The sequence below is a fragment of the Trachemys scripta genome, chromosome 1, assembly GCF_013100865.1.
Source record: "Trachemys scripta elegans isolate TJP31775 chromosome 1, CAS_Tse_1.0, whole genome shotgun sequence".
NCBI classification, from domain to species: Eukaryota; Metazoa; Chordata; order Testudines; family Emydidae; genus Trachemys; species Trachemys scripta.
Genome location: NC_048298.1, coordinates 230,264,198 through 230,285,188, shown reverse-complemented (window position 1 = coordinate 230,285,188; position 20,991 = coordinate 230,264,198). Strand labels below are relative to the sequence as shown.

At 42.4% G+C, this 20,991-nt stretch overlaps 1 protein-coding gene across 1 annotated transcript; it reads left to right on the top strand.

Annotated features, from left to right (window-relative positions):
• The first annotated feature begins 8,023 nt into the window (after window positions 1-8,023).
• LOC117871338 (lysozyme g-like) lies at window positions 8,024-15,069 on the top strand. The gene is made up of 5 exons (XM_034759222.1): window positions 8,024-8,109; window positions 10,124-10,213; window positions 12,054-12,250; window positions 12,558-12,696; window positions 14,665-15,069. Exons 1-5 carry the CDS (start codon window positions 8,067-8,069, stop codon window positions 14,808-14,810), a joined length of 615 nt encoding a protein of 204 aa, XP_034615113.1. The 5' UTR covers window positions 8,024-8,066; the 3' UTR covers window positions 14,811-15,069.
• The last annotated feature ends 5,922 nt before the right edge of the window (window positions 15,070-20,991 follow it).

Below are 20,991 nucleotides of genomic sequence, written 5' to 3'. Positions count from 1 at the left end.
TGGGCTATTTCTGCATAATTGGCCACAAAATCCCTGCAAAATCCAGTTAGACCCAGAAAACTTTGCAAGCTTTTAACATCTGTAGGCAGTGGCAGAGACAAGATCAATTTCACCCGTCCCTTATTGATTTCCCTTCTCATCTGGGACACTTCCACTGCTAAGTAGGTCACTCTTGTCTGTCCCATCTGAGCCTTTTTCCTATTGACCTTCAACCCTGCTCTTGCCAAAGCTTGCAGGACCTGCTTGGTTAGTTTCCTGTCTTCCTCCTCTGTCTCTGACATTAGCAACAAGTCATGTACATATTGTATGCACCTTGCTGAATCCACCCCCTCCAGAGCCTGTCTCATGTATCTGTGAAAAATTGCAGGGGAGTCCTGATATCCGTGGGGTAGGACTGTCCAGCAAAATTGTCTGTCCTCCCATGTTTATACTGACACGAGGTAGCTAGTGGCAGAGACCAAAACCATTAGCTATGTCCAAAACAGTGAAAATTCGGAATTGGGGTCCAATACAGGCTAGCATTTCAGGGTACGCTGCCACTACTGAGGCTGGTGAATTGGCCAGAGCATTTAGTGCCCTGTAATCCACAATGAGGCACCAGGTACCGTTTGGCTTTCTCACTGGCCACACAGCAGAATTACAAGGGGATGCAACTGCTCTAATCAGTCCCCTCTGTTCCAATTCCCCAATAGTTGCCCCCACCTCTGCCGATGCCTCTCGAGGAATAGGATATTGTTTCTGTGGGGGAGGGTCTCCTCCCTTTGGCAGTACCTCCATGCTGCCCCTACCACAATCCAGGTTATTCATAGCCCACACAGGAATGTGTTCCCATTCTGCTGGGGGTGGTGGGAGGGCATGTGCCACTTTAATGGTCATAGTGGCTATCCCCATAGGAATGGTATAGTCCTGTCTGTCCTGCGTCTACCCCAGTAAACACACCAAATTGGCTAAGGCCAGTACAAGTCCCAGTTTATGTAAATCTCCTGCCCCCAACAGATTAAGCATATAATTACAACCCCACATAATCTCCCCTTCCCCCCAGATTCCTTTGATCTGTCCCCGCCTCAGTGTTAACTGTGTCTCCCCTCCCGTTGCCCCTACAATTGCCACGGTTCCTTCTGAGGGCCTCCCTTGCCCCCATGTGGTTAAGATGATGGCTGCTTCAGTGTGTATCAAAAAATCCCTCATGGGACTCCCTTCGATTGCCCCCTGGTGCGTGGGGCGACCAGATGCGTCCTGTCCTAAACTGAGAACATGGACAGGACGCCTCCCAGAGCGCCCCTAAGTTGCAGCACCCACCTCTGTCCTTCCCACTGGTTCGCAGGGGGACCAGGGGTCCTGGCACTGAACACATTCCTGTCTCCAAACAAAATTGTGTGACTGGCATTTCAAGCAGTCCCAGTCCCCTGCCCTCCGGGGCCACTTTCCCCCTAATCTGGTAAGATCCTGGGTAGTCAGTTTAGCCTGCAGTCTCTGGATCTGTTGCTCTATAGCTTCCCGCTCGTCCCTGACTATCCCTGCAAAGCCACAATCTCTCCCTCTACATCCTCCCCTCCGGACTGACTCACCCCTTTCCACCATGTACTGATCCCCAGCCATAGTAACATGGACTAGCTCTCCCCCCGATGCATCTGCCTCCACACATCTGCCTGTTCCAAAAACTGGGGTAGCTGATTGGGAGCAAGTTCAGGGTGCTGCAACCTTAAATTCCCCATGAACTGCGGATCACTCAGCTCCAACCATTTCTCCAGCAATTCCATACCCCTACTATGTTCCACACCCCCACCAGGTCCTGGTGCCCCTGTCTAGGATATCACCCATGGTCCATCCAGGGGATCCACCCAGCACCGTGCCCAAGCCTGTATGCAATTAAGTGTATCCCGCCCTGTTTCCCCAGGGATTCACTTCATCTTAGTCATCCCCACAGTACGAGAGTACACCCCAAACAACTGTTTTGCCACGTGTCCGGGGATAGAAATGGGTGTGCCAGTCCTGCCACATCGATTCCCAAGGTGCCCCGTCCCAAAAGACTATGCCATATGATCACTCGGTCCTCACGAGTTAGACCCTCCATCTCCCTGCCCACCTCCACTAGCCACAGCACAAACTGATCCCAATCATCCCGGGGTACCTTTCCCAAATGGCCCAATACTGCCTCCCGGTCCTTCAGGGACAAGGGGCGGATTCCTGCCTGTTCTACTACTTGTGGGGCATGGTTCCCCCACCCCGCAACTGGGGCCACTATTCCTGCCACCTGAAGTTCCTCCCGAGTAGCCTCTCTCGCAGGGGCTGTAACTGTGGATCTCCAGCTTACAATGTCCACTGGCAGTGGTGGGTACAGTGTATTTTCAGGGTAGGGTGGTGGAGGTGTCTCCTTCAGTTCCATTAGTGGAGCAGATGGTTTGGGGTCCCCAAGTTCATTGCCCCCATGTTTACATTGATACAATTCCTCCTCTAAGTCTCCTACTCTCTCCAGCAGTTCATCCCTCTCTCGCCGGATTGCCTCACAAGACTCCTCTGTCCATGCAGCATTCCGTGCCTTCAAATCTGCTACCTCTACTGCTAACATGGATTTTTCTGTTAAAATCCGTTGCTGATCCACAATCCTCTCCAAATCCTTAATGTGTTAGAGGAGATCAGCTCCCCTTTTTACCCAGTATGCCATCCCAGCACACAAACCTTGTAATATCATTCCCTTTTCCCTACATTCCTTTCCCTTGGGGTCTCCCAAAACCTCCCCCATCTCCTTCTCAATCTCATCCCAGGTGGATCCCTGCACCTGGTATGGGCCCTGATTATTCCTTATCCATTTGTTCAAAAAATCCATTACCCCAGCTTGCCAGAACCCGCAACTACCATCACAAGAGTTCACCATACCCCCTCCAAGCAGCTGCACAGACTGTTGGGGAGGGGGACTTACAGGCTGCCACTCACCTATCCGATGCGATGTATCCGAGTCAGCAGTAGAAGTGCCTACATCATAGAAAGCTCAAATGAAAATATACTCTCACAGGGGAGGATTTATAAATTTAAAAAACCCAAATACATTTTTAAAAGATTTAAACAATTTTGTATCTTTAAAATATCTTGAGAGAATACAAAATTAGCAAGGAACCAAAAATAACCCACTTTCTCTCAAATGGTATTGGAAATACATAAGGAAACTTTCTCTAACCCTCCCTTGGGAAAGTTCCTTCTCATAATTTTCCCTACAGGTAGGAATGAAGGTTGGAGTTGGAGGATGGAGGAGAAAAAGTAATTACTGACACTTTCCATTTTCCTTTACACCTGTAAGTATGGCAGTCTGATACATGAAAGTTGATGGAAAAAAACAGCCTTCAGAACAATATAGCCTGCACTACGCCCTGGCTCCTCCAAGGAACTGAGAGGAACTACAATTCTGTATTATTGCATGTTCAAATAGCGTCTAAAAGTGACTACATAGGTGTGAGATATTTTTTTTAAGGTGAACTCAGATATATGTCTGCTTATTCTGCTCTTTCACCAGACAAGTCTGGCAGGCCTCTCTCCTTTCCAGGGTCCGTTGTGCTTGCTTTGAGGTAAAGTGGTGCTGCTCTATCTGGGCTATGAGCCCTGTAGTTTAAAGAAAGCTTCTCTAGGGATTAGAGATTATTTTTAGGAGGTTTCAGATCTTTCCCACTTCTGAAGGTTTCTCCACCTGCCCCAGTGGAAATGTTATCCAGAGCGCCCACTCTAACAAGGTAAACTAACTAAAAAAGATAAGGAAGCTGGCATAGCTCAGTCAAATGTGGCTGCTGCTGCTTCTTTACAGGCATGTCCCAACTAACTGCTTTTTGCATCTATGAACCTCTTCACCTGCCCAGCAGAAAAAACGAGATTACGGAAATGAGGATTTCATACGCCCTAGCCTGAAGGAATATTTGAACATCCAAATTTCTCTCCAGAGCAGCATTCTGATACCATCTCAGGTCCTACCTTGTTCTTTTAAGAAGGTTTTTTATATTTTCGTTGGATGTGGGTAGGCTAATGAAATATCCGTTTAGCTGAGAGCCTATCCCAGGATACTGTTATAGTCTAATGAACTCCAATTTCTGCAGCAGTCTGGAATGATCTGCAGATTCACTTTCATTAATTTATCTCAGCTCTGGAGCTGATAACAAAAGGTTAAAGCAACAAATATAACCTAAATAGAGCTGGCCAGAATATACCTTCAAAGAAGCACACTGCTTAGATTGGGTGGATTTTATTGCAAGCATGTTTACATATACAGATTCCCAAGGCTAGGTTGGTAAAGGTGAGACAGCCAGTAAAGCTATTGCTTTGAAAGAGCCCACACAGAGCAACCTCTAGGTGGTAGTATGGTTGCAGGACTCGACTCCTGAGACTTTCTACCCTGAATTATGATTGCTAACTGATTTTTCTCAGGTGTTTTTTGAGAATGTTTTAACTAACCTATTTGATGAGCCCTATGGCTTGCAATAAATAGGTGCTTTCCCTAGAACTACATGTGCATGAAAATCAGATTCTTGTAAAACAAGCGAAATAAACTCCCTCCCAGTCTTTCCTTCTTATTAATTACATGTTAATTATATAGTGTGCTGCCCTAGAAAAAAATTAAGATTATTTCCTTTATGCGGTTTCCAAATGTAACTTTTATAATAATGCTTTGTATCTTTCATCTAAGCATGACAAAGTTCTTAGACATACCATTAATTAATAATATAACCTTGCAGTGACAGATGCTGCAGTTCTGTCATTTAAAACACAACATAAGATCATTTGGTAATTACATGTTTGCTAATGGCAAACTATTACTTGCTACAGCTGCAACACATACTCTATAATATAATTCAGGGCATACTACTTAGTAAACTGATGATTTGTAAATTGGTGTTTCCTCTTTGGCCATATAACTGCAGAAATAGTAAATTCAAGAACACAATCTGAGCAACGTGCCACAAAAACATTAATATTTTCTTGACTGTTTTTAAATATAGAAACTAGTACGTGAAGCAAAGCATTTTCTGGCCTATTTTATTGCTTATATTGATTTTTTCACATGAATACAAAGATACTGTGTGCCCAGTGTTCCTTCAAATCTGTGAATCTGACTATGCAGCACTGGTTGCTTAACCAGGTCTGTAGACACTCAGATTCTCACTTGTCTCTAGGAGCTGTGAAAGATCTAGGCCCTGGTTGACACTTGACCTTAAAAACCTCTCTAGTGACTGTTCCACTCCATATCTAGACATCATAATATTCTTTCTAAAAAAAGAACAGGAATACTTGTGGCACCTTAGAGACTAACGAATTTATTTGAGCATAAGCTTTCGTGGGCTACAGCCCACTTCATCGGATGCAAAGAATGGAACACACAGAAAGAAGATATTTATACATACAGAGAACATGAAAAGTTGGGAGTAGCCATATCAACTGTAAGAGGCCAATCAATTGAGATGAGCTATCATCACCAGGAGAGAGAAAAAAACCTTTCAAGTGATAATCAAGATGGCCCATAGAAGGTGTGAGGAGATTTTAACATCAGGAAATAGATTCTATTAGTGTAATGACCCAACCATTCCCAGTCTCTTTTCAAACCTAAGTTAACTGTATCTAATTTGCATATTAATTCAAGTTCAGCAGTCTCTCTTTGGAGTTTCAGAGTCTCTCTTTGGAGTATTTTTTTGAAGTTTTGTTTTTGCAAAATTGCCACCTTCAGAGACTGCTGAACTTGAATTAATATGCAAATTAGATACAATTAACTTAGGTTTGAACAGAGACTGGGAATGGTTGGGTCATTACACTAATTGAATCTATTTCCTGATGTTAAAATATGTTAAAATATCCTCACACCTTCTATGGGTCATCTTGATTATCACTTCAAAGGTTTTTTTCTCTCTCCTGCTAATGATAGCTCATCTCAATTGATTGGCCTCTTACAGTTGGTATGGCTACTCCCAACTTTTCTTGTTCTCTGTATGTATAAATATCTTCTTTCTGTGTGTTCCATTCTTTGCATCCGATGAAGTAGGCTGAGGCCCACGAAAGCTTATGCTCAAATAAATTCGTTAGTCTCTAAAGTGCCACAAGAACTCCTGTTCTTTTTGCAGATACAGACTAACACAGCTGCTACTCTGAAACCTGTAAATATTCTTTCTGTCACATGAGCTGATGAAATGTTTATGCTCACCTGGTCTACTCTCACTAGACTGTTTACCAAAATTAGATGCTCCCAGGCTTAAAAGAGCCACAAATGGCAGTTCCTTGAAAGGAAGATCACACCTGGGGGCTCCCCTTACATTGTGCTCTCTTTACAGAGGCCTAGTTGCTTGCAACTCCACCCCCTCATTGTTTTTGAGGCTGTCCCCATCTCCAGATGCCAGACTGCTCTCCCCACACCTATTCCAAGGGAAGGCAGGGTCACAAGCAGCAGCAACACTGCAAGAAAAACTCCTGCTTCCTTTGTTGCTATCACTGGGCTGTGCCTTCCTTTAGTCTGGGACTTGACATACAGTAATAAATATTAGATTTGAAAATGTTATTAGCAGTGATTCTATATTTTCCTTCAGATCACTGGTAGAGATATCGAATAGTACTGGGCCCAGAAATGATCTCTGTGGAACCCCATAGACACACCTCTATTTGGTGATGATTTCCCATTGACAACTACTTTTTTAGACCTATTAGTGAGCCAGTTTTTAATCAATGTAACGTATACTTTATTGATATTGAATAGTGCTAGCTTTTTAATCACAATATCATGCAGCACTAAGTCAAATGTCTTTCAAAAGTCTAAGTTTATTACACCTACGCAGTTACCTTTATCAACCAAACTTGTAATTTCCTTGCAGAATGAAATCAAGTTTGTTTGACAAGAGCTATTTTCCATAAAAACATGTTTATTGGTATTATATTTCTATTGTTTAATTTCATGTTAATTGGATCCTTTTCCATTATTTTTTCCTGGAATTGATGTCAGGCTAACTGATATGTAGTTAGCCGGGTCATCCCACTTGCCCTTTTTGAATTTTAATACAACATTTGCACTCTTCCAGTCTTCTGGAATTTCCCCAGTGTTCCAAGATTTATTGAAAAGTAACATCAGTGGGCCGGAGACCTTCTTAGCTGTGTGGTCTAGGAATGTACAGCAGGAAAATAATAGCATTCTGATTCAATTGTGGCCTCTCCTACTGACTCACTGCTATACTTTGTGCAAGTCATTTATTGTGCATCAGCTGTGTAAAAAGGATATAATATTTATTTACTTCATTGGCTTATTCTGAGGCTTAATAAAATAATGAAGGGCAGTGCTTTGAGAGCCTTGGATGAAAGGTATTATATGAGTTCAAAGCATTACTATTATTATTGTTTTTAAACTTTACAGGAAATGTCATCACACTAGGTATAACTCAACATTCCCAAAGCCAGAGGGTGGGGCACCTTAGTATATATAAAGCTCTTTAATTGATCGGTCTTGCAGGACAAGGCAGACTGAAGACAGGTGAGTCTGAACTCATTCATATTGTACTCCCTTGGAGCGGGAGGAATCCTCAATTTTATTCATAGTGACATTCTATTTGTAGTAATCTAGTGACTGTCATTGTGTGTCTGTTTAAGGATAATGAAGTAATTGATGGACTTTTAAAATGATTTATATAAAAGGAATCTTTGAGGAAAAAAATAAGATATGTTAAAATGTGACTATATGGCCAGTTCCTGTTCATGGAAAAAACAATGATATGTACCAAAAAGTCTGCTCACTATTGGTCTGATCTATGAAAATGTTTGCTACTGATTTAATAGGTACAGGGACAGACTATAATGGTCTGATCCTTCAAATACTATCAAGTACAGGGTGTATTATGCTGAAGTCCATATGACAGTAAGTCCCAACTAAGTAGTAAGTGTGTGCTAGACTGGGTAAAAAGTCAATGAGCCTGTCTTTAGATGTGGTTTGAGTAAAATTTGCCATTTGTGTGGGTGAACTTTTTCTTAGTAACATTGGAAACTTTCTTGAATTCTTCATGTTTGCAGAGTTTGATTAATTTTCAGACTGTCTTGGGTGCCTGAGAAGAACCATCCCCATGCTACTAACACTGATGTTTCTGGGCCTTGCTGCCCTTGTTGGTGAGTTTGGGGGTTATTTCTATTTCACTAGTCAAAAGCAACACTGGCAAGAGATTATTGTAGGGCAGGGGGAATGCAATCAGATCTGAGTTCTCCTATTATATAGAGCTGTAAAATCTACCATATGGGTAACTCTTCTTTTGGGTGTGAGGTTTCTTGCCTTCCACGTAAGCCTATTAAACTATAAATGCTAAAGTATAGGTTAGACAACAGAATAGGATCACAAAAACAACTTATGTTAATTCTTAGCTAAGGTCATAAATGCCCTTGGTTGGCTGATGGGTTCAGTTAATTCCCCACTTTCTAGAAAGTAGAACAGTTTGGCAAGGCCCAGGCCAGCGATTCATTGTTTTTCCTTCAAAACTTCACTATGTCACAGATGGACACAGGATCCATTGCCAATAGGAGATGGGTAGTCTTCCATCCTCACTGGAGATAAATTCTCAGAGGATGTATGGTATGCTTGTAGGAGTTTCATAGAAGAAGTTCACTGAAATAAGTTAATGCGTTGAGACATTTGCTCAGGTATAGAGATATGAAGGGATATATAAGTATCAGTAAGCATGGATTTGTCAAGAACAAATCATCTCAAACCAACCTGAGAGCTTTCTTTGACAGGGTAATAAGCCTTGTGGATGGGGTGGCGGGGGGAAGTGGTAGATGTGGTATACCTTGACTTTAGTAAAGCTTTTAATACTGTCTCGCATGACCTTCTCATAAACAAACTAGGGAAATGCAACCTAGATGGAGCTACTATAAGATGGGTGCAAAACTGGGTAGAAAACTGTTCCCAGAGAATAGTTGTCAGTGGTTCACAGTCATGCTAGAAGGACATAATGATTGGAGTCCCTCACGGATCAGTTCTGGGTCCAGTTCTGTTCAATATCTTAATCAATGATTTAGATAATGGCATAGAGAGTACACTTATAAAGTTTGCAGATGACACCAAGCTGGGTTGCAAGTGCTTTGGAGGATAGGATTAAAATTCAAAATGATCTGGACAAACTGGAGAAATGGTCTGACGTAAGTAGGATGAAATTCAATAAGGACAAATGCAAAGTACTCTACTTAGACAGGAACAATCAGTTGCACACATACAAAATGGGAAATGACTGCCTAGGAAGGAGTACTGCGGAAAGGAATCTGCGGGTCATAATGGACTACAAGCTAAATATGAGTCAACAGTGTAACACTGTTGCAAAAAAAGCAAACATCATTCTGGGACGTATTAGCAGGAGTGTTGTAAGCAAGACATGGGAAGTAATTCTTCCGCTCTACTCCGCGCTGATTAGGCCTCAACTGGAGTATTGTGTCCAGTTCTGGGTGCCACATTTCAGGAAAGATGTGAACAAATTGGAGAAAGTCCAGAGAAGAGCAACAAAAATGATTAAAGGTCTAGATAACATGACCTATGAGGGAAGATTGAAAAAATTGGGTTTGTTTAGTCTGGAAAAGAGAAGACTGAGAGGGGACATGATAACAATTTTCAAGTACGTAAAAGGTTGTTACAAGGAGGAAGGAGAAGAAAAATATTTAGGTTGGACATTAGGAAAAACTTCCTAACTTTCAGGGTGGTTAAGCACTGGAATAAATTGCCTAGGGACGTTGTGGAATCTCCATCATTGGAGATTTTTAAGAGCAGGTTAGACAAACACCTGTCAGGGATAGTCTAGATAATATTTAGTCTTGCTAGGAGTGCAGGGGACTGGACTAGATGACCTCTCGAGGTCCCTTCCAGTCCTATGATTCTATGATCCTCAGCTGATAAAAATTGTCTTGGCTCTACTGACTTCAATATGTAATATTAGAAAAAGGCAATTAATGAATATTAGATTTTGTAGAAGGTGCCATTGATGCTGCTGCTGCTAATAGTGCTATTAATATAAATTACTAAAATACAACAGAAATGTCAGTGTGGAGGTGTTCTTTCTGCATAAGTTTAATTCATGCTTGCAACAGTCTCAGCAATACAGTCTTAAGATCTTATTTTTAATATCTCCCTTTAACTTTTTAGCTCCTTCTGTAAGTTATGGATGTTATGGTGATTTACGTACTATGGAAACCCCTGTGATTTCCTGCAGAGCTGTACAAACCCCAACTTGTGGTAGGTATCATTCACTGCTTGATTGGCTGTACTTCAGTGCACACACTTCTGTTTGTGCTCAGAAATACAGGGCTAATTGGAGAGTAGACAGTGATATTGAGTCTACAAAACAAGGTGAGGGGAAGTGCCAAGTGTTAAGGGCTACTGTTTTCAAATGGCAGCCTTTCTTAGCTATGTCTTCTGTCTCTGTCTCTGAGGAACCCCCCTTTAAGGTCCCACATTTATAGCAATCAGCCTCTGAACAAAGAAAAGCAGACATATTCCCTTTCCAGTCAACACTGCTCCTTAATCAGCTAGGCTTTTAGTGGCATTATCTCCATACAGGTGCTGAGCACACACTTTCCTCAGCACTCCCAGACCCCTCCTAGAATGGGAAACAAGACACCTGGAATCAAACTTGAGTCTTGACATGCTGAACAAACTGGCCAGTTGTGACATGCCAAATACATATTTTATAGGCCCAAATCAAAGGAGGATGACCCTGGAGCTGTGGTGATCCTACTCCTCCTTTGAGTGCCCCATTTTGGGAATTCTCGCCCAATTTCCTTTACATTTTTTGAGGAGATTAAATTTTGTGGGTAAGAAATCTTTTCACTTGCACTCCTGTTTGGAAAAGAAGATGTGTTAGAGAAGGAAAAGGAAATACCAGCATTTTATTGCAACATGTAGAAAACATCCAATATTTTGCTATGGATGAAATCCTAGCCCTACTGAGCGTCAATGGCAAAAGTCCCATTGACTTCAATGGAGCCAGTATTTCTCCTTTTGTAATATCTTAAAGATTTGAAGATAAACTTGGACAACTAAGACTGAAGTGCATTGGGTGGTGGGCCCTGTTTAAAGCCAGTCAGGTTTCAAGGGGGAGGTTCCCACTCTTTGCTTTCATTCCATTTCCCATTCATGATCTAACTATACTACCATCAGGCTGGGTAGGTACTTGGAAAGGAGGCCTACAAGGAACATCATGGCAGGAAAATGATTCAGTAGATAGCACTCTTCCCTCAGAGTCAGTAATGATCCAGTGATCCAGAGTGATCCAGGGCTGCTAAACCCATTGTCTTGATCAAACTCCAAATTGGATAAATCCATTTTGTATACCTAAGTTCCCCTTTGCCTTTTTGATTGGATACAGTATTCTCCACTTTCTGTCCTGTGTTGTTGCCTTATGCTCTTAAACAATTGCTTCACTTCTGAGTAGAGGTGGCTGTATTTTACTGATGTGTGATTCCTATATGTAGTGTAAATTCATAAAACTTTTGGGGCTGAAAACTACTACATAGTGTAAGTTATGTTAAATACATATGTTATCAACTGTTTTAAAGTTTGCTTGCTGGGGGATTTAAGTGTTAATGTAGATTGCTGTGTTGCTTTTTTAAAATACAAATCATTTAACATATTTATCTTCATAGTGTTTCTCTTTCTTATAAATTTATGGATAGTTTTTCAAAAGTACTCTAGTACCGGTGACCCGTAGTGCTTAGCATCTCTGAAAATCAGGGTTGTCAAATTTTTATTGAAAGGAAAGTCTGAAAAAAGACTGGATCAGGAAAATGTTAAGGAGGAAAGAGATATCAAAGGCTTCCTAGGAATTACAGGGGCTGCCCCCAACCCTTTTGTTACTGATTCAGAGAGATATAAAGATATATAATTATTGCCTTCTGGATTTCAAAAACTATCAACCAATAGGATTGCACTGGCTTTTCAAATATGTTGATCCACATTAAATGGCTGCATCTTTCTAATCAGCAAATGATGGCTTTTTATAAATGCCAATTTATCTGTAAAGTGATTTTTTTTAAATTACATGCAGAAACCACATTCACCTTTGCATTTGCTACAGGGGTTCAGGCTGCAGAAAAGATTGCTGAAATAGACGTAGTACGTCTAAAGAGATACAAAGTCCCTATTATGAGAGTTGCCAGAAATCTGTGCATAGATCCAGCACTCATTGCTGCAATCATATCTGTGGAGAGTCGTGCTGGAGCTACTCTAGTTGATGGCTGGAACCGTGAAAGAAACCAATATGGCTTGATGCAGGTACAGAAGGAAGACCAGGAAAAATAAAAATCCCAAGTACTGAAATAGAAATATTATGCACTAAGGCTTTACTTTAGCAAATTACTTTATACGTTACTTTATTTAGCAAATTACTTTATACATTCGGGACAGAACTTATGTATATACTTAAGTCTATTCCTGTTCAGGAAAACACCAGCGCATGTGCTTGAATGTCGTCCTGAATAAGGATACGTCCTTGAATTGGGGGCTAAAAATATAAAGAACAGAAAACAAAAGTGGTGTTTTTGTTTCTAAGGAGACTGAATTTTTTGTCTGAATCTTCTAGGTTCATACACACTACAATTCGATTCCTGGAGCCTGGGATAGTGAAGAACATATAACTCAAGGTGCAACTATTCTAGTTACTGGAATTAAGGCATTACAGACAAAGTACCCTACCTGGTCATGGCAACAATATCTCAGAGGTACAGTATGTGCTGTAAAGTTAAAGGGACACTATCAAGATAAAACATTATATATTAAAAAGTCGCTTTCACTACATTATTAAGATTTTAATAGCTGAGATTAAGACTGTAGTAGACTGTTTACATGGAAACAAACATTTCCTTTTTATTGCCATTTAAATCTCAAGAACTTTTCTATTCATATTTAATCATAACACCCTTTCCTTAAAAATATGATTTATTATTTGTATTACAGTCCCGCATGAAGGCCTCAGTCAAGAAAGGGGCCCCACTGTGCCGGGCACAGCACAAAAACAGCCCCAACGAGCTTACAATCTAAAAAGACAAGCCAGAAGACGGGAAGGAGGGAAAAGAGAGGCACAGTGCAGTGAAGTAACTTGCCCAGTGTCTCAGAGCAGGCCAGTGACAAAGCCAGCAATAGAACTTGACTCTCAGTGCAGTGCCCTCACCAGTGGAGCACAGAGCCTCCACTAAAATCCATAACCTACATTTGGATCCTAAAATACTTGACAGCTTTCCTGTAGCACAGCTGAGTGGGAAACTAGAACACTTTGGGGGCTGAATAGCTGATTCTGGGATTCTGGCAGTCTGCCGTGTCATGGCACGTTGGCTTGGGGAGGAGGACAGAGAAAGTTATGCATGACTAACCCATTTCAGGGTTGGATGAAGAGTACCAGCTAGGGGTTTGATCTAGCTTTCATTGGACTCAATGACAATAATCCACTGACTTCTGTGGATGAAGGATCAGGCCTTAGCTGACTAGGGTATGGCTGCACTTCAAAGAAAAAGTCGCATCACTGAGTCTCAGAGCCCAGGTCAATTGTCTCAGAGCCCAGGTCTAAAACCAGCAGATGTTCCCACTCAGGTGTAGCCCAGCCTCCGAGACCCTCCCCACCTCACCGGGTTTCAGAGACCAGGCTCCAGCCTGAGCCAGCAGATCTACACTGCTATTTTTTGCTCTGTAGCGCAAGCCCCAGGAGCCCCAGTCAGTTGACCCAGGCTCTGAGGCTTGCTGCTGTGTTTTTTTTTTTTTTTTTTTTGCTGAGTAGACATACCCACTGGATCTGGTACAAGGCAGTGGAAAAACCTCTCAATTGAGTTCAGAGGAGCTGAATCAGGATTTAAGTCTCTCCTCATCTGTCTGTCTTGGAAGTGAACTGGTTGTTAAGTGGATTGGAGGGGTCATATGTTGGGGAGTAAGGGCCCTGGAACTGAAACAGGGGCTCAGATCCTTTTTCTGGCTTGTCTTTTTAGATTGTAGACTTGTTGGGGCTGTTTTTGTGCTGTGCCTGGCACAGTGGGGTCCCTTTCTTGATTGAGGCCTCCAGGAGGGAGTCAAGTATCAGGTTTTTACTCACAAAAGCTTATGCCCAAATAAATCTGTTAGTCTTTAAGGTGCCACCAGACTCCTTGTTGTTTCAGGAGGGAGTGTAATACAAATAATAAATCATATTTTTAAGGCAAGGGTTTTACATGATTAAATATGAAAAGAAATGTTCTTGTGATATTTAAATGTCAATAAAAAGGAAAGGTGGTAGGGAGGTAGGAGATGTAGTTAAATTGTGAACACAAGACTGGTAGTGGGGGAGCTTGTAATGAACAAGTGTGGCATCACTCTGGTTACTCCGGGTGTATGTTGCATCTTTTTATTTCATTCTTCAGCTGTCCTTGCCTTTTTAGATTATACATTTTTAAGGCAAAGACCATGTTCCCATCTGCATTCAGAGAGCATCTAGCACATTTTGGATGCTATTGCAATATAAATAATAAACAAACAAATAATAAGTTGTTTGCAAACTCCCTGTTAAGAATCAAGTGCTCTGTAAATGCAGCTACACAACAGCACAATGCATCATTTCCCAAAAGACTTGCTAGGTTCAATTAGATGGATTTTTGCTGAAGCCACAGCTTCTGGCTGAGATTTATTTGTTTTTAATTCTGTATTGACTACTTTGTGTCTCGTTGCAGGTGGGATTTGTGCCTATCATGACAAGGTTAGGAACATCCAGGTCTATGATGGAATGGACAATTGCAGTTCGAACAATGATTATGTTAATAATGTTATTATTCGAGCTAAATATCTGCAGAATAATGGATTCAGCATTTTAGTGTAATACTGGCTTCAGCCTCTTTTCAGATAAATCATAATTCTCATTATTATCAACCTGATCGTGAGAGATGCTATACATCTGGAGAAAACAAATGTTTAATATAGTAATCATACAGTGATTGTAACCACAAAATAAATTGTTCCGGGGTTTTTCCCAACAATAATGAAGCTGAAAGCACCTGTAAATTAATTCCTCCTACCACTCCATCCAAGCACCTATTATCAGTTTCAACTTTTCCACTTACTAGGGTTGCATGAACAACAGGTGTTACTATAGATCTAGGAGTTAATTAATCCCTTCTCTAGGATTCCAATGAGTTGTGTGTGGGAGGAATCCAAGACCTCAGTGCCTTTATTATGAAACAAAAACAAACAAACAAAACCCACAGGCCGGCAAAGTCTTCACCTGTTGAGCGGGGAGGCCTCTTCCACATTCTCTTGTACAGAGATGAGTTTGGGGCTGCTCACGTATCATCTAGAGATGGGAACATGTGTGGGTCTCCCTCTGTATCTACTCTTGTACTTTCTTCATCCTAACGCCTTCCCTTCCCCAACAGGAAGAAAGAATTCTTCATCTCCATGGGCTCCTTCCCTTTAGCTTATACCTGCTATTCTGTAAACACAGTCAAGGGACTTTGCTCTGGGTTCTCTGCCCATGTTGATGTCTGTGCTAGCTGACTGATCAATAGGCCAGTGAAGAATCTAACGTGGTTTGGATATTGGAGTATATCCTCTCAGTATATCCTCTACATTCATTCTCATGAGCCAGACTCCTTCCAGTGACAGGTTTAGTTAGCTATATAAGGTCAAAATGAGCCTTACATGGCCATATCCAAAGGGGAATCTCTCTGGGTAGCCCAGGAGTCATGCACAACCTCTCTGGGTCACACAAGCCCAAAAGCAAGGGCCCCCCATTTAGTGAGTTTCCTGTGAACTACATGACAGTGACACTGCTTAGTAGTACAATGCTACCATCTTTTTGGACTTAACACTGTTGCGGTTCAATTGGAGCCTTCCAACTTTTAAACATGTGGATGTTTCAATATCTGCCTCACTATCATGAAAACAAAACCAAAGAAAAATTCTAGTAACCCCTATTTTTAATTGGAAAGTTCATAGCTGTTGGTTTATGATTATTCTGTTTGAAAGTTTATTTTTCATTGTGGCTAGATTTGGATATGTAAATTTACTGACCAAATGAATAAAGGGAAATGGCATATTAAAATGTTTTTGGCAAATGAAACAAGACTCCAAAGAGGTCATCTTTTCAGTTTCATGAGCAAAGATGGACAGCAAAAAAATGATTTCAATTACCTAGCAATGGTCTAGAAATTCATTCAAAAATATATTTATGGTGGATACAACTCCCAACATTTCTCTGAATTCAGGAGGCTTAGTATCCCCCATTAAACATAAAGGATGTACAACCCTCCAGTGGAAATGATAGCGCTCTGTGGCTTGTCTGCACATTAGAACATGAAATGATATAGGGCTCCGGCAAGTCGTTTTTTTCCTCTTATGCTTCAATAAGAAGAGGCAGAGATCCTTGTCCATAAATTACACCAATCACTCTTCATGTGTGTGAGCATAAGTTCTTAAACAAGAGTCCTTTAAGGTCTCCATAAAAGCAACATATCTTGACTTCCTCTCTAATAATAATAACAATAATACAACACCAACAATAATAATAATATTCCCCTTTACTGAATGGTAGCAGATTTCAAAGCTGAACGGGTCCCTGAAAGGAAATCCTATGTTCCCTACTATCCTGTGCATCCACAACAGCAGCAGTTCTCAAACTGTGGGTCAGGACCCCAAAATGGGTCGCCAGGGCTGGCGTTAGACTTGTTGGCTGAAGCTGAAGCCCAAGGCGCTCCCCTACCCCTGCCTGGGGCTGAAGCCCTTGGGCTTTGACTTTAGTCCCTGCCTCCATCTGAGGTGGTGGGGCTTGAGTGGGCTCAGGTTTGATCCCCCCTCCTGGGGTCATGTAGTAATTTTTGTTATCAGAAAGGGGTTGCGGAGCAATGACGTTTGAGAACCACTGTACTACAGTAGTATAACTAGGACCAGCAGGGCTATAGCCCTGGGTTTGGCAGGTGACAAAGCGACCAATAAAGAAATTAATTTGTTGACCTTGCCATGGGGGCTGGACTCTTTAAAGCACAGACCATAGCACTGACAAATAAGGACTAGCCAGACAGCTCGCTATGATCTATGCATGAAACCGCTACATGGGAGCTATGGATTATGGGTATTATTTTGATTGCTTAGTAACAAGTTATAATCTCCAGTACAATGTAGCATTGGAAGGCTGGAGAACAGGTTGTGTGTTGCAGTGTGATAGTTCAGGTCTTTGATGTGTCCATTGGAGGGAGGTAGTAATGTTGGACTGAAAATCAGTGCGAGGGACTTAGAAGTGTTAGCGGGGTTGAGTATTGGGATTGTAATGGGCTAATGCTTGGAAATTGGAACTTGGTTGGGTGCAAAATGTCACTTTAACAGGATTTCCTTGTTTTTAGTGTTTGTGTACAGAGTTGGATTGGTCCATGGGAGTAATGGGAAATCTTTCAGGAGGCCTCTGCCCCCCAGCAAAAGTCTGAGGGAATAATACAAAGTTCTCTTCTGTGTATTCAGTGAGAGACCTATCTGTCAGCCCTCTCCTTTCCCCAAGGATCCTCTGCACCTGCTGCTTTGCCTGAAAGCAGTAGCTGCCACCGCCTTCTGATTTTGCCAACACCATAGCATTCCACAATGTGTGGTAGGTGCTAGTACCAAGGAGTTATTTGAGTTATTCCTCTCACTCCTCTCCTATCGCAAAATACTCAATTTACTGTATCCATCCTGGTGCTGCGCTCACTCAAGTGAGGCAGTAACATGGTATACTGGCTCTTTAAGCATAGAAGGGGCCAGAAGACCTCGCTCCAGGAACATTGGTACAAACAAAGGTTCAGGAGATGGCTGAAGCCTGAACAGAGGAAGTGGTTCCAGGGAATTACTAGTTGGATGGGAAAAACTCAGGACACCATCCCTTTAAATGCCTGGGACCAGGAGTCTAGTAGTGTAGAGTAGGGCAGGGCCCCTCTCTCTCCCAGCCAACTGGGAGGAGCTCTCCGTAGGAGGGCAATATATATGATGCCTTCGCCCTCAGAACAGGGAGAGACTGACAGGAGAAAGAAGCCAGACCCAGAATGCTGAGCTCCCACTAGGAAGAGCAGGGAGTGGCAGCTTGTAAAGTTTTGAGGTTCAACCCAGACTAGTAAGGGGTTGTGTCATGACCTGCCCTAGAACACTGGGTACTTTAAATGCTATGCTGCTCTAGCTCACCACCCTGATACCAACAGCCTGCCTGCAAGCATGCAGGTCACACCCTGGTTTCCACCACCCGGGTACTGTTTGCAGAGTGACCCCAACATCCCCATCCAGTCCCATATTTGCCTAAAACCATTTCTTGCAGTGTCCAGCCCTCTCCCGGCACACTCACAGAAGTTGTTATGGTCCCTGCTCCTTTAAAGAGACAGAAACAGTAGCTTGTTATCTTGACTGGAATTAACAATCGCTTCAGTTCACCCAAAGCACTGGGTTGGTTTAGATCAAAAGTAAAACAAGTTTATTTAGTCAAAAAGACAGCAGTTTTAAGTGAGTTCAAGTATGAGGGAGAAAGATAGAAAGGGTTATAAACAAACAAAAAAGATATGCTTTCTAATAGCTAGGACCTAACTTAGCAAGCTACAGTCTCCGTTCAAGCAGGTGGAACTGCATTCCTTTGTCTAAGGGAATGTTGATTTGTTCCTGTTCCTCAGTGGGATCTGAGGAAAGTGGCCTGTAGAATTTGGTATTGGAGAGTTGTCTGGTAGCCTCCTTTTGATAGTCAGACCTGTTCATGATGACAACCACACCTCCTCTATCAGCCTCGTTCATTATAATGTCAGGGTGGTTTCTGAGGCTGTAGATGGAATTGCATTCTGCACGACTTAGGTAATGAGGCAAGTGATGTTGTTTTTCCAAAATTTCTGCCTGTGCACGTCGGCGGAAGCATTCTATGTATAGGTCCAGACTGTAATTTCGACCCTCAGGAGAAGTCCATGTGAGTTGTTCTTCTTGTGCTATTGGTGGGGGGGGGTATCTGTGTATCAATGCGCTGTTCAGTGTTATCTTGAAAGTATTTTTTGAATCGGAGACAGCGAAAGTAGGCTTCCAGATCACTGCAGAACTGTATCATGTTCGTGAGGGTGGTGGAGCAAAAAGAGAGTCCCCGAGATAGGGCAGACTCTTCTGCTGGGTTGAGTGTGTAGCTGGATACATTGACAATATTGCTAGGTGAGTTAGGGGTACCACTGTTGTGGCCCCATGTGGCAGGTAGGATTTTAGACAGCTTACGGTCCTTTTTCCTTTGTAGAGAGGTGAAGTGTGTAATGTAGATCTCCTGTTTTATTTTAGTAAAGTCCATTTGTGTGGAAGGTTGGTTATTTATGAAAGTCTCTAGGTTGGAGAGCTCTTTTTTGAGGTTTTCCTGTTTCTGTATAGGATGCTGATCAGGTGGTTCCTCAGCTTTTTTGATAGTGTATGGCATAATCTCTCACTCTGGTCTGTGCAGTAAGTGCAGGCATGCGTCTGACGAAGTGGGTATTCACCCACGAAAGCTTATGCTCCAATACTTCTGTTAGTCTATAAGGTGCCACAGGACACTCTGTCACTTTTTACAGATCCAGACTAACAAGGCTACCACTCTGGTATCTAAAAGGTGTCATGTGATGTATCATTGGAAGACTAATAGCTCACTGATCAATAATATTCTGGTGTGATGTATGAATAGTTAACCCACAAAGGATTATACAGATGTGCTGGAATTATGACTAAAATGTGTTTCAACCAGGCATGCTAGGGGGAGTTAGGTTTTTTTTTTTTTTAGACAAAGGAATGCAGTTCCACCTGCTTGAACGGAGACTGTAGCTTGCTAAGTTAGGTCCTAGCTATTAGAAAGCATATTTTTTTTGTTTGTTTATAACCCTTTCTATCTTTCTCCCTCATACTTGAACTCACTTAAAACTGCTGTCTTTTTGACTAAATAAACTTGTTTTACTTTTGATCTAAACCAACCCAGTGCTTTGGGTGAACTGAAGCGATTGCTAATTCCAGTCAAGATAACAAGCTGCTGTTTCTGTCTCTTTAAAGGAGCAGGGACCATAACAACTTCTGTGAGTGTGCCGAGAGAGGGCTGGACACTGCAAGAAATGGTTTTAGGCAAATATGGGACTGGATGGGGATGTTGGGGTCACTCTGCAAACAGTACCCGGGTGGTGGAAACCAGGGTGTGACCTGCATGCTTGCAGGCAGGCTGTTGGTATCAGGGTGGTGAGCTAGAGCAGCATAGCATTAAAGTACCCAGTGTTCTAGGGCAGGTCGTGACACAACCCCTTACTAGTCTGGGTTGAACCTCAAAACTTTACAAGCTGCCACTCCCTGCTTTTCCTAGTGGGAGCTCAGCATTCTGGGTCTGGCTTCTTTCTCCTGTCAGTCTCTCCCTGTTCTGAGGGCGAAGGCATCATATATATTGCCCTCCTACGGAGAGCTCCTCCCAGTTGGCTCAGAGAGAGAGGGGCCCTGCCCTTCTTTACACACCTAGACTCCTGGTGCCGGGCATTTAAAGAGATGGTGTCCTGAGTTTTTCCCATCCAACCAGTAATTCCCTGGAACCGCTTCCTCTGTTCAGGCTTCAGCCATCTCCTGAACCTTTGTTTTAAAGGGCCACAGCCTGCACCGTGCACCCACTAATGTGGCCCAAGCTTTGCCCATGGCTGTGCTCCTGGGTCCTGCCAGCCCCTCTGGGAGTGCAGGAGCACGATTTTATAATTGTACTATGAGAATTAATGGATGATTTGATTTCATCCTGCCAGCCACCCTTTTTGAATAGCAGAAAGGAAGGTGTGAAGGTCATTGTTATAGCCAGATGGTCAAGGAAGAAGGAGCGAAGAAACTTAACAACACCAGAGAACCATTAATGCGCATCCATAATTAAGGAAAGGGCAGATTGACGACCCTGAGGTGAAGGCTAGCACCCCTAAAGACAGGACAATTGATTAAACTGAAACTAGGACAGGATGACCCTCTCGGAGGAGTATTGGAATGTTTACATCAAAAGATAACACTGATTAAGAAGTAACCGGTCAGAAACTGACAGAGCAAAA